A 14,300-nucleotide genomic window follows, 5' to 3' on the forward strand; every position below is an offset into this window, starting at 1 on the left:
ACTTACCCACCCAAACAGTTACCCATCCACCCAAACATTTACCCACCCAAACACGTACCCACTCCAACACTTACCCATCCACCCAAACAGTTACCCATCCACCCAAACACTTACCCATCCACCCAAACACTTACCCACCCAAACACTTACCCATCCAAACAGTTACCCATCCACCCAAACACTTACCCACCCAAACAGTTACCCATCCACCCAAACATTTACCCACCCAAACACTTACCCACCCGAACAGTTACCCATCCACCCAAATACTTACCCACCCAAACACTTACCCACCCAAACAGTTACCCAGATCCTGGTATGTGTCTGGCATTGTTAGATGCTGTTCTGTTGGAGAGATCTTTTTTAACTGAGCCCAAATCTTTCCTTCTATAACTTCAACCCACTGGACCCAAATCCCTCCTAGCAGAAGTTGAAGACGGCTGGCATGCTGATCTTCTGAAAGTATTTTCTCCAGATCACACATTTCCAGCTCTTCCACCAGCCTCACCGCTTTTCTCATTATCTTAAAGTCCCCCTCCCACCTGGTCAGAAACATCGCAGTGAGGTCTGGTCTACACTGAAAGTGGGAATTACTGGTCATCATATCACTTGTTCAAATACTCACCTTTTATTAATATAACCTGAAACTACTTACAGTACGCTTTTGACCAACATTAATTCACAGCTGACACACTTATAGTACACGAATTCTCCCCACCCCCATTCTTCCTTCCTCAAATCTTTTGTGAATGATGGGTTCTACTGTCTAATCTAATTATATTAGGCCTCTACTTCTTAATCCCCCTCCTTTTTAGTCTATAAAATCCAGGAGTGTTTAGTGTAACCAGAAGTTGGAGAAAGAGGAGTCTTACAAATGGCAGTGGCTGCTTTTAATTTTCTATTGTGATGAAAAATTTGCCGATTTTTAGATAACTAATGAGAACCTACTATATAGGGAACTGTACTCAATGCTCTGTGGTGCCCTAAATGTGAAGGAAATCCAAAAAAGAGGGGAGATATATATGTGGCTGATTCACTCTGCTCTACAGTAGAAACTAACACAACATTGTAAAGCAGCTATACTCCAATAAAAATTTTTTTTTAATGTGCCAATTTTACCCTCCTGCAAAACAGAGTGTGCAGTCTGTTGTCTCATGTTGTACATCACTGATTCCATGTGTTTTTGACAGCTCTTTCATATTTCTAACATGGAGATCAATTTCTCCCCCTCCGAGAAGGTGAGGGGGTTGACAAACATGCAGAATGCAGGTCGGCCCCTAAGATGCTCTGACCAGGAATCTGCCAGGTCCTTCGCTGGCTATTTGGAGATGCAAATAAACAGGAAGCAAATCGGTAAAGACCCCAGACTCCTGCCGAGTCCATCAACACTTCAACTTTCTAACCAGGAATCAGGGACACAGAGCCCCTTTGTTACCCATTATCTCAGTAGTTAGATCAACAGAAATTTATCAGTAGCAGATTTAAAGAGATCCTAACACTTCTGCTGACAGAATACCAACCAGGGACTGAGGGCACCCCAAGAGTTCAGAGGATGAAAAAGAACTCAGCTTGGCTCTCTCTTGGCCATGAGTTTCACTCCGCACCTGAGTAAAATAGATAGCTGCTGAAACATTCAACTTTCAAAGTGAGTGTGAAAACAGGATGAAATTGGATGACTGGGCACTATATTCATACGATACACCTAGTACATAAGAGCTCAAAGATAACAGAGACTATTTTCCATTTAAATAAAATAACGGAGGATGAAATGTACAATGGACAGCATACTGCAGGTAAAATGCTGAGATTAAAAATATTCCGAGACAAACTCAGAAAAAAGAATGGAAGTCAATAGACAATATGATTTGATATGCAAAGAAAATCATAGCTAACTAATGGATTTTTAAAGCTCACACTGTAAATGAGCATTGTTTTTTATATATGAGTGAACCCCTACAATTGTAAGCCTTTTCTATGATGTCTCCTCCAACTTTTTAACAAAACAAAGTTCGTTTTTTTAAAATCTTGTCATCCAATCCCATATTCATTTTACCAAATTAATTTAGCACATCCTTCAATATATTTAGCACAATGAAGCTTCACACTGATTTTAAAAGATTTTTAAAATTTAAAAGAATATTGTCCTTTAAAAAATTAAGCATAATGTTGCAGTTTAACGCATATGCTTTCAAAATACCTAATACCTCACCCTTTTTAATTACACTTACACAAGTAAGTGTATTGTATATGAGGAGCTTTTAAAAAACTATTTATGGTTTCCATCAAATATGTCGCTTACAAGTAAATATAAGGCGTGTAATGTGTAATAATGATGTAACTAATCTAAATCCTCACATTTATTCTTTATACTTGACCGAATTAAAAGTTGCGATGACACAATGATCTAACAAACCCCTTTAATACAAGTTAAAACTGATTTTATTTTGGCTTTGCAGTTCTTCTGCCAACAATTAAATGCATACCACTTTGAATAACTGGAATGAAAGATGTCTTATAAGTTAAAAAATTATTGGATGTTATCCAAGCAATGAATAAGCTATTCCTTGCTGTGTACAAATTCAGCATTTTAGTGGGGGAATTAACATGGTTATGTTAACAAGCTTAACATTGTAAGGATTTTCTAATCTTTTAATTGTCTAAAAGGATGAGTTCCCTGAACACCCCACCTTGCCCTACCTCCTCCCAACGCAATCCCCCATCTGCCATCATCAGGTCTCTCCTTCGACCAATGCTTACTTACCTGGTGAGGAATCCCTGATGATTTCCTTAATTCAAACATATACTGACCACCCTGTACAATTTCTATATCCTTAGCAGTATTGTTCTGCTATGTAGGCATTTTTAAAAATTATAAAGAATAAGCTCAAAGCACATGAATAGGGCAGCAGGCAGGATAAAAATAAAACCTTTTGGTGAGTCAGCACTAAAATCAGCCATTTTCATTAAGACCCTCAATATCTGAAAGGCCAAAACCTTTGGAGAGGCCATTAACGTATCGGCTCATTAAACTGCTCTGAAGAAGCAAAAAGAAAATAAGGAGCTAAATGATAAGCTTAAATGTTCGGAATTTTCTTTAAAAAAAAAAAAAAATAGGTGAGAGCGACAGAAACTTTCTTGAAATGTTTTGCCTCTGTAAACTTTAAAGTCATCCAAAAAATAAATCTTCAGACCTAGATCAGCAAATAAAAGTCTTATGGATTTTTCTAACTCTGTACATGTTAGGCTACAATACTTTATATAAAATATAAAATACGCTGTCATTATTTTTAAAGATATTTAAGCAAAAAGTGAAAGGTGCATTGGGCAACAGAAGTCCCCTCAATCAGGGTTTATGTTCCTCTAAAGCCCAACCATGGCTGCCCCATCACATAGACCAGAGGCATATAAGATGCTGAGATTTCTTTGGAGGTACCAAGGAAGCATAAAACTATAGTGGCTCTGGCTCCCAAATTAGGTATATTTTACTGAATTTCCCTTCTCTGAAAAAATGATCATCCAGGAAACTCTCTATAAACCATCCTGTTTGATTCATCATAAAACCTGTTCCCGCCTATGGTGAGAGATGATTGAAACTTTTTTTCTGTAAACTGATTTTGGATTGGTGCCTATCCCAGAGAGGACGCTACATAAGACCCTATACATAACTTTTGAAAACAATCTGTTGTCATAAACATTGTTTTGGGGTGCCCACTATTTAAGGGGTGTGAATTGAGTATTGTCAAGTTTAAGGGCCCCCACTATAAAGTATCAAAATCATAAAAGTCAAGGTCACCCACTGGGGAGCTGTTTATTTAACCATCAGACACGGAGAAAGATTAGAAAAGGGAAAATTCCTAATAAGTTGGTGGGAGTATAGATTGGAACAGAGTCTAAAATTGGAAGGCAAATTGGCAATATCTATATCAAAAGCACTAAAATGTGCATATCCATTAATGAGAAATCCCACGTCCACGAAAGAGGGGCATAGGCAACAAAACCATTAAACCAGATAATAGGACTTTTCTGAAGACGTATGGGCAAGAAAGCCAACTACACCATCCTCCCTCCTCTTTCCAGACCTAGAGTCTGAAAGTCACACTGGCAAAAGCTGGGAACAAAAAGTTGATTTGGCATGGGCAGCTTGACCTCGGGGACCCTACCAAGCACAGTTGAGCGTCATTTCACAGAAATAGAGTTCCAAGAACTGTAAGAGCCAACTTACAGCCCAGCCCCTTGTACGGCTCAGCAGATCCTAGGGAGAATGAGGTAAAAGCAAGAGCTCTTCAGTTGTCTTGTAACATGATAGAGACAGACTCCAAATGAGTCGGGCAAACTGCTCAGCGATGCAGTGATTTTCACTTTCCATTACAACAAAAGCGACATGGTTGTTTTAAATTGATAAACTCAACTAGTCTGCGCATCGGGGACTGCTTTTTCTTGAACAGAAAAGTTACAGAGACAGTGCAGAGAGTTCTCACAGACCCTACACTCAGTTTGTCCAAGGTTAACATCTTAGGTTACTATGGTACATTTGTCACAACTAAGGAACCAACACTGATACGTTGCTATTAACTGCACACTTTATTCCTATTTCACTAGTCTTTCCCTAATGTCCTCTTTCTGTTCCAGGAACCTATCCAAGAGATCCCATTACCCATTTAGTCACCATGTCTCACAATGTCTTCGTAGCCTCTGGTCTGTAACAGTTTCTCAGACTTTCTTTGTTTTTGATGACCTGACAGCTTTGAAGACAATTAGTCGGGTATTTTTAAGAATGCCCCCCCCCCCCACCGCACCACCTTGGGGACAAAACCTTGCCTAATGTTTTTCTCTGATTACAGAGAAGTTAGGGATTTGGGGGGGGGAGGACAACAAAGGTGAAGTGATAATTTCTTGACATCGTTATCACGGGTACATCTTGTCAACTTCATATCACAGATGCTGTTAGCTTTGACCACCTGGCCAAGGTAGTGTTTGCCAGGTTTTCCACCATAAACTTCCTTTTCCACCCCCTTTCCACACTGCTCTTTGGAAGTAAGTCATTAAGTGCAGCCACTCAAGGGGTGGGGAGTTAAACTGCCACTCCTTGAATGGATGAATATCTACATAAATTATTTAGAATTCTTCCGTATGGGAAATTTGTCTCTACTCTCATTTATTTATTTGAGCATTTATTTATATCAGTATGGATTCACAGACATGTATTTTATATTTGGAGTTATATCCCAATGCTATGTTATTTATTTGTTGTTCATATTGTCCCCGCTTTGGCCACTGGGAGCAAATTCAGGTTGGCTCTGGTAGGCTTTTTACATCCTTGTTTTCTGAACACTTCCTTACTTTCTGCTTCTCCATATTTTTATTAGTGAAATGCCTTACTTAAGAAAAGGGTTGTGAAGGGATGAATTTTGTGTTCCCCCTCCAACATACAAAAAAAAATTCACATTAAAGTCCTGGTTACCAGTACCTCAGATGTGATGTTATTTGGGAATAGAGTCATTGGAGATGTAATTAGTTAAGATTAGATCATACTGGGCTTCCCACGTGGCGCAGTGGTTGAGAGTCCGCCTGCCGATGCAGGGGACGCGGGTTCGTGCCCCGGTCCAGGAAGATCCCACATGCCGCGGAGCGGCTGGTCCCGTGAGCCATGGCCGCTGAACCTGCGCGTCCGGAGCCTGTGCTCCACAACGGGAGAGGCCACAACAGTGAGAGGCCCGCGTACCACAGAAAAAAAAAAAGATTAGATCATACTGAATAGGGTAGTCCCCTAATCCAGTATAACTGATGTCCTTCTAAAAAAGGGAAATTTGGACACGGCCACAGGAAGAACAAAGTGCAGCACCCAGTGAAGATGAAGACAGATCACAGTGATGCTTCTAACAAATATTCAAAAGGGTATACTGGAAAACAGAGGCACAATCTCCGTGTGGCAGTACTGAGCATCATATTTGGACGTGAACAAGGTTTCGGGGTCAGTGTTTTCAGATGCTTCATTTTCCCTGCAGAGTTTCCAGCCACCTGCAGCTTGGTTCAGAGCACTACTTGCCAAGCACACCTGCAAGTACGAGCAACAACCACCCATCTAGTATAATCACCATCTTCCGCATGCTAAGTACCAGCTCTGTGAAAGCCAAGCGCTTCCCAGGTGCCCCTCACAGCAATCCTGCGGGCCAGACAGGTGATTCCCTGCATCACAGAGGACCCAGCCAGATCGTGTCAGGTCATCATTTGCGGTCCCTGTTTAATGACTCGCTTTGTCCCACTTCCACCTTCCCTAAGTCATGTCCACAAGTGGCCCGATGGCTTAGAACGGAACCGACTACATCACTGTCAGCTATACGAATATTATACAATCATCCAGCATTTAGGACCCTTAGTACAATTTTACACACTACAGGATACTAAGCTTTCAGACGAAGGAACTATAGTCCCCGGGAAAGAGAAAGTGACTTGTTCTTAGAGTTAAGACATGGAAGAGGCAGGCTGAAATCTGCTCTGTCTTCTCACTCCACATCCAGTAATCTTTACGGAGGTGAAATCTAAGCTCCCGCATGCGTAGAGGCAGAAACTTTTTTTTTCCCCTCAGTCAACTGGGAGAAGAGGAACTGGATGTGACATACTGGGATCTGAAGTTTTCGTTTGGAAATTATTTTCATTACAAAAGTTCCAGTTCATCTGCATTTTTATTCCTATATTAAAAAATCAAATGAAGTCATTAGGCTTAGGCCAGCTCATAAAGTCTCTCGCCTGAGTATGCATTCCTCTTGCAACCTCTAGAGCTCTACTCTAATCCTTCAAATTATTAAATAATTACTGTGTTTCCCTTGGGGTCGCGTTTGGCAACAAAATACTGGCCTAAATGAACCAGTGATGTGACCCAGTGAATAACACTTATGTTCTTAACTTCTTAGAAGCAAAAGGATACGAAATACTTCCGAGGTACAAACTGGGAGGAAAGTGAAGGGTTTTCTGTGGGGTGTGGAGGGTGAGGGGAGCAGAATGACAAAGGAACATGAGAATCTGGGAATTATTCCAATAATGAGGGTCATCCCCTCCCCCATCAACCCTGCACATCAGTAAGTCTCCACTCCAAACCCAGTTTTCTCCCATTTCAGGAGTGGTTACGGCCACAAGGAGAAAACCAAGCATATGGCTCTGCCCTTCTGGACATTTCTACAATGCTGGCTGGGCTGCTTTGGAAAATCCCATTTTATCTCCTACAGCTATATGACCTCAAGTTGTCATTTCCAATAAAGTATGCTTCCACTGATTTTTATGAACATAGACAAAAGCTGCTACAACCTTTTTTGCCCCCAAATCTTTCAAGCCAACTGTAGTTGCTATGTAGGGTTATTTGTTTCTAAGGCAACAGCCCATATCTAAGTACTAATGGCCTGTCCTTTTGCCAGGCAACAAACAGCCTTGTGATGCAACTGCACCTGTCTCGGCTACGTGTTACTATGGAGATGCTGCAGTTGCTATGGCTACCATCACGCTAATCGCCTAGCGAAGGCAGACATACAGCAGTCTTCTCAGAGAGCCCAGCTGTTCCTCCCCGTCTCTTGCTGAAGACTGATTGTCTAAGCCCTGTGATGGAATGCTTCTCAACTGAGATGTACAAGAACTTCATTAATGCTGTTTCAGAGGATCACTTTGTGCTCCCTTCTGCAGAACAAACACCAGACTAGGGAAAGAATCTGCAATGACACAGACTGTGAAACTACCGACATCTATGAATTCACGCCTTTCCTCACTGACGTAAACTTGTAGTCCAAGGATCATTCTCTTAACTGACTGGTAACAACAGAAACATCTCTATACGTTAAAGAAAAAAAAATTTTTTTGTAGAGTTGAGGGATAGATTTCAAACCCAAACACTATGCAAGAGAAAATCAATTTTAAAAATTGGTTCTGTTTTATAGGGCTATTTATTTAGCCAAAATACTAAAAATAGTAACCTATTTTTTTTTGAGTGACAGGTTGCATATCCTCCCCTCCAATTCTATCTCTGTAAAAATGGCACCCATGACCTCACTGTCTCAAAACAAATGGGCACGTGAGGGGCAATCCTAGCCTCTACTGCTCTTTGCTGTTTTCCTTGAAGAGGCAAACACCAAGTAACCACAACGAAACGATCGCTCTGGAGCACCGCCTACATGGAGACGGCGAGCGGCAACAACTCTGTGCATCCTTCAGTGAAACACCTGGAGACACTCTGGCTCGGAGGATGGGAAGTTGCAATCGCTTACCCGACGCGCTCCTGGACTCTCATCCCTGCAAACGGCCACACTCTGAGATGTTAAAGCTGACAACTTTCCTTTGTAAATGTTTCTACCCAGGAAGACATTATTTCACCCACCATGAAGCCTTCTGGAAGGAGACACATTCGTCCCAAGCAGCAGAAGCGGTAAGGTTTGCCGAAAAAACAATTGGATATGCCTCCAAGAATACTTAACTTCTTTCTCATTTATCTACAGTTATTTTTCAAATCATACAGCCTATTAAATTAGTTTCAGTGCCTGTCTCTGCCAAAATAATGCAACTTCAGTAGACAACAAACAAACCAACCCCAAAACAAAAGAAGTCTGAATGGCTTACCTTTGATATGCCTGAGGAGAGGCGGGAGGTGTATTGAACACATTCGAGTGTGGGTGATAAGGTGTCTTTTTCAAAGCCTGAATTAGATTTTGTCTATACTCTGGGTCTATGCACCACAATGACCCTTTCCCGATACTCTGCAAAGAACAATAAAATACAGAAGTGATTAATATAGAGACAGTACCTACCGTGCAGTAAGTAGATGTATAACTCTCATCACAGTTACTTATTTTGAAAAGCCTCTCACTTCTTTGTTAACTGTCTGCCAGCCTTAACTACTGTACTATTGTCCTCTGACAAAGGACCACCAGGCAATGCGCTTCTGTGCACACACGTTAAGTTTAACAAAATGAATATGTTATTTCCAGGTGATGTTGCTACAATAATATTGTTAATTTTCATATCCTACTGACCAAAACCCTCAGTTCCCTTATGATTTTTCAGTGTCAACTTTGAAAAACATATGTATCCCCTTTAAAAAGTGAGTTTTAAATTTGTCAGGTATCAAGGGTTGAGAGAAAAAGAGGGCAGAGACACCCTCAAAACTCTGTCTCTGCTTTAAAAATTCGAGGGTTATGTTTTCAAACCATATTACGTCGGTGCCACTTTAAAAAAACAGAAAAGTAATCTACTTGTTTTGTCCTGCCTAACAAAAGAATGACATTATTTAAGCTTCCAATGGAATTCTGTAATGACCTTCCCAAAGAAACAAAAGAACTCAGGCAGCAGTGGTAAACCTTAGCCAGAATCCAGTACTTATTTTTTGATATCCTCCATTCTGGATTTTGCTCCAGACCTGAATCTTCAGAAGTCAGACACTTTTAAAATACAAATTTTATCAAACTGGTTCCATGGAAAGAGGGAGACTTGCTCGGAGGCCCACTTTCAGTTGGACGCTTTCGTTCTGGGCACACAGCATTTTATAAAACAAACGCAAGATCTGCCTCTGAGGCCCGCTGGATCTGGCGGCAGGCTGATATGATGGGCAGTCACTGTTCTGACTGCTCGCTTTCAAGTGACCGAATGTACCCAAGCTGCTTGATAAGGTCATTTGTAAACATTTACTGATTTGGAGAGAAAAGAAGTCAAATTATATAAACCCACACCCACCCCATGCTTCCAGCCAACGACTCTCTAATTTTCACAACTATTATACTACAGGAAGATTTAGAAAGCAAACAAGAAAATCATTTAACTATTATGCAGGGGGCAAAGTCCAAGAAAATCCCCTAGAAGGAGAACTAAAAATAAATTATTCCTAAAATCTTTAAAGTTTTAAAAATTTGTATTTCAGTCATCAGTTTACCAGATAGTTTACTTACAAACTTATTCACAGAACCCCTTAAAATTCTTCACTATCAACACCACCAGAGCACTCAGCACAGGGAACTGCTCAAAGCCAAGATCCGGGGCTAGAGCCTCTGCTCCCCCTCCCCCATTTCTCCCCCCACCCGCCCCGCAAGTGCAGGCCTGACCCCAAACACAGTCCCAGTCAGGCCAACCTGCCTGGGCTAAACACCAAAGCTCCCAGTTTAACCACCCGGATGTTTAAAGAAATGAAACATTTCAATTTTAGAAAACTCAACACCCTTACGTGGTCTTTCCTTCCACGCGTACATTTTCAAGCCCAGAAGGGGGACTAATGACACTTTCCGGGTAAAGCAGGCAGGCCACCAATGATCAGCCCTGGACCTTCCATTCTGTCCTTTGGAAAAAAGCTGTGCGGCACGCTTTTTAGAAGAAAGCAAAAGCCAAGATGCTGAGAGGCGTGGAGGAAGACCAGTAACTACCAGATCTGGATAACGTAAAGCAAACCACAAAAGCCAGTCACCTGCTCGGCAGCAGGGGTCCTGGCCTGAGTCCATCAAAGGCTCCCTGTCGAGCCCTGTGCCAGTGGGACTCCCTTTCCAATCCCCTTGAAGACAAGGCTCCCAACTAGCTAGTTGGAGGGCCAGGGCCCATGTGCAACCCACAGATTTCTGCAATGAGACTACCCTGGCTCTGGGAACCACACGGGGCTTCTGTTTTCATCAAGGTGGTTTTCAGGGTAGGGCCGTTTAATCTTACAGGGAATAAAAATATGACAAACAAATGAAGGGAAATAACAATAAGCCAAGAAGGCGGTTTCTCCTAATCCGTAGCACCTTGTTTATTATACTACACTACTATTTACCAGAAGAAAAAGGGGGAAACCCCGCAGGATTGGGGTGCAGGGAGGATCGCAAGGTAAGTGATCCAGGTACAAGAGGCAGGCCGAGCTACAGTAAGAACGGGAGTTCTAAAGCCAGACAGATGTTTCCTGCGTGGCCTTGGGCAAATCAGGGTCCCCTAGAAAGTCCAGGCTTCCTCAGTGGCAAAATAAAGACCCCCTTAGAGACAGGTGTGCGGTACAGCATGACAGGAAACACCTAGAACAGTGGAGAATGTACAGGCATTCGATAAATGGCGGAGGGCGGAGGGGACAACGAACAGGTCCTTTTGGACAGAAGAAAGAAGGCAAAGCTGGCTGCACCATGCTTTCCACATCCGATTTTCCCATCATGAATCACCAAATTCCAACAGAGGCAGTGGGTGGGGCCTCCAGCAAGCAGACCTTCCACGTGAGGACTAAGTATTAATCTACTGGAGTGCCATTGGTCCCGGCTCAGCAAGGGCGCTCTGGAGAGCTTTCCTACTCTCTAAGACGCCCCACTTTATTTCCACCCCACCCCCCCATCGCCCTTCTATGAACCCCTCACTCCATGTTACTTCTCCCTTGCTCAGGAAGCCAATTCTGACTTCCCTACTAGAAGTTTTCTTTTGCTCGGGTCTTTGCACAGTGATCACCAAGCTAAGGTTTAATTCCAAACTTGGTCAGCACACATTCACAGTATCTTCACTGCAGGCAATGTGCCTGAGCTTGGGATCATCACGGTTCCTACCTTGATCAGTTCTGCATTTTACGGTGAGAGTGGTCTGGAACTGTGATAGATTTTCACAGACCAAACACCAATTTCAGTATCTCACACTCAGAATTTCCAGAGAGAAAAAAATAAGCCAAAAGGGCATCTTCAGGACACACCTATGGGGACACTGGAGATCCCTCAAATCCCTCCAATGATTTTCCAGTGGAGAGCTCTAGGCAGAGCTTGGAAGGAGCATGAAAGAGGCTGGCACCGCATCTTATTTGCAAGCATTCTCGTTGGTTTCATGTAACAGTTCAGAATAGTAAAAAGGTTGACTTGAAAACTTTTTAAATGGAACTATGCAGAGCAGAGAATGCTCAAGTTTATTTGGCCAGGAAAAATTACATTTAATGCCCATAACAGGGGAGAAAAGGGTGTAATTTGATTAGAGTTGTGTAATAAGTTTGAGGGTCAGAGCTTTTAGAATTATCTGCATCTCATCTAAAGAATATGGATTTCTTTTTTTGAACCATAATAACTGTGAGGCTCATGCACCATTAAATGTTAGGGGATTCAAGATAATAAGGGAAGAAAGATTTCTATTCACAGACATATTTTCATCTTTGAAAAATATTTATATATATTTATATAGGTAATATATTTTTATAAAATATATAAATATACATATTTTCTATATTTATAAATATATAAAATGCATATTTATAAACACATTTTTATATATTATATATATATATATATATAAATATATATATATTTAAGACAAAAACATGTCTGTGAAGGAAGGGAGAGGTGAAGGAAGATCTTTCTTACATGAGCACGGGTGTGTGCGCGCACACACACAGAGTTTGAGAAAACTAATGTGAAAAGGAAAGAGGAGTAAGAACATACAGATGAAGCCAAGTTGTTGTTTTAATTAAAAAGCACCTGGGGAATAACAGACAATTCCTTGTTAGCAATAAAAATATCAGTATATAGCACGAAAAAAAGCCCAGGAGAACCTATATTATAGAAAGAACTGATTAGTGAGAAGGGCTTTAAAAAAAGAGAGAGATAAGAATAGCAACTAAATTAAATCTTAAATCTAACTTCTAAGGATAACCTGTTTTTCCCTGAGAGGTCTGGATCCAGGGGCATCCCTGGCAGCCCATGAATTTCTCCCTGTTCCCGGAACTCTGCAGACCCGCATGGTAGCACTGGTCAGTCTGCCGAACATCGGGCCTTCACTGCGGGTCTCTTCACTAGGTTGTCCCTGAGGATAAACCGTATTTTAAAACATCGTTTACAAAATGTGGCCCATGATACATTAATGGGGCACGCAGTCAGTGTAATGGGTCACAACCAGCACTGCCTGCATGGAACGGACTAGAACCAAATAGAACAGCTTAGAAAGCATCTGTACTAAAGTAATATTTTGTGAAATGTGTGTGTGAGTACACCTGCGTGTTGGTGTACAGTGGATCACAAAGTAACATACACTTCTTACTGGGGATCTGGGTCCAAAACGGGTAGTAAACACTGTTCTAGAGCAATGGTTTCCATTTTCTTCCTTCTCGTCACTTCTGAAGGATAAAGCCCTTTCCCAGCTGTAACGGAGGACTCCCTCAATGTGACCCCCAATTCACAGGGGAGGGACCATGCTTGGGGATGGGGGTTAATGAGGCAGGACCCATGGCAAAATGGAGCAGGGAGCTGGATACGTGTTTCTGGTGACTCTGAAACAATGCCCCCCACTTTTTTTTTAACTCTTTATTTTGTACTGGAGTATAATGATTAACAATGCTGCGTTAGTTTCAGGTGTACAGCAAAGTGATTCAGTTATACATATACATGTATCTATTCTTTTGCAAATTCTTTTCCCATTTAGGTTGTTACATAATATTGAGCAGAGTTCCCTGTGCCGTACACTAGGTCCTTGTTGGTTATCCATTTGAAATATAGCAGCGGTGTGTACACATCAATCCCAAACAATCCCTTTTGATGCTTCTGATATGCCATTTCCACGGATGTTTCCAACACCACCCACCCTCTTCCGTTCCCTCACCCATATGGTACCCGCTGTATGCCAGGCACCATGGGGGTACATTAGTGAATACAGAACAATACAATAAGGCAACTGCTCTCTTGAAGCTTGGATTCTGGAGGGGGAAGGAGACGGTAAGTAAGTCAAGAAATAAATAAGCAAGATTATGACAGACTGTACTGCCTGCTGTGAAGGAAATAAAGAGAGTTGTGAGTTGGAAGACAGGAACTTGCTGCTGTGTGAAAAATAAAAGGGTTGGGAGTGGAAGAGGACCTGCCGGGATCTGTGATGAGCTGATGCCACAGCCCAGGCCCGACGTGCCCAGGTGGCAGCAGTGACGTAGAAGAGAGGGCAGCTTCGGGATGTAATCTGGAGAAGCAATGGGACCTGGCGATGGATTAGAAGTGGCAGGTAAAGAAAAGAGAAGAATAATGGTTTGATTTGAGTAACTAGGTCAAAGTTTGGGAGGCAGGGAGAAATCCAGTGCTCAGGTGAACATACAACATTTGAGTCTTTGTATTAAGACCTACTGATTAAGGTACTTGAAGGAACTTGCTGGACATAGGCCACTCCCTTCCCTCTGCTGTCCCCTCACTGACCCCAAACTTTATAGCAAAAGCTTACGAACACAGAAAGGTAGATCTGAGGTGGTCTCGCTTTAGAGGTTTAACATTAACTGATTCTTCTACAGCAGGCACTGGTAAACATTTTCTTAAGGGATCAGAGTAACTATTTTAGTCTTTGTTGGGAATTCTCTGGTGGTCCAGTGGTTAGGA

General features: G+C 41.9%; 1 protein-coding gene across 7 annotated transcripts in view; it reads right to left on the bottom strand.

The window, feature by feature from the left end:
* The window catches only part of FOXN3 (forkhead box N3), a 403,885-nt gene that overhangs the window by 175,014 nt on the left and 214,571 nt on the right, over positions 1–14,300 (bottom strand). For all 7 annotated transcript variants that reach the window (XM_029238650.1, XM_029238649.1, XM_029238644.1 and 4 more), the window contains one exon: positions 8,599–8,735. In XM_029238650.1, the coding sequence (XP_029094483.1) occupies positions 8,599–8,735 (137 nt within the window). The remainder of the gene's footprint in view (positions 1–8,598; positions 8,736–14,300) is intronic.

The sequence above is a fragment of the Monodon monoceros genome, unplaced genomic scaffold (genome assembly GCF_005190385.1).
Source record: "Monodon monoceros isolate NGI ecotype Baffin Bay Population unplaced genomic scaffold, NGI_Narwhal_1 Super_Scaffold_21, whole genome shotgun sequence".
NCBI classification, from domain to species: Eukaryota; Metazoa; Chordata; class Mammalia; order Artiodactyla; family Monodontidae; genus Monodon; species Monodon monoceros.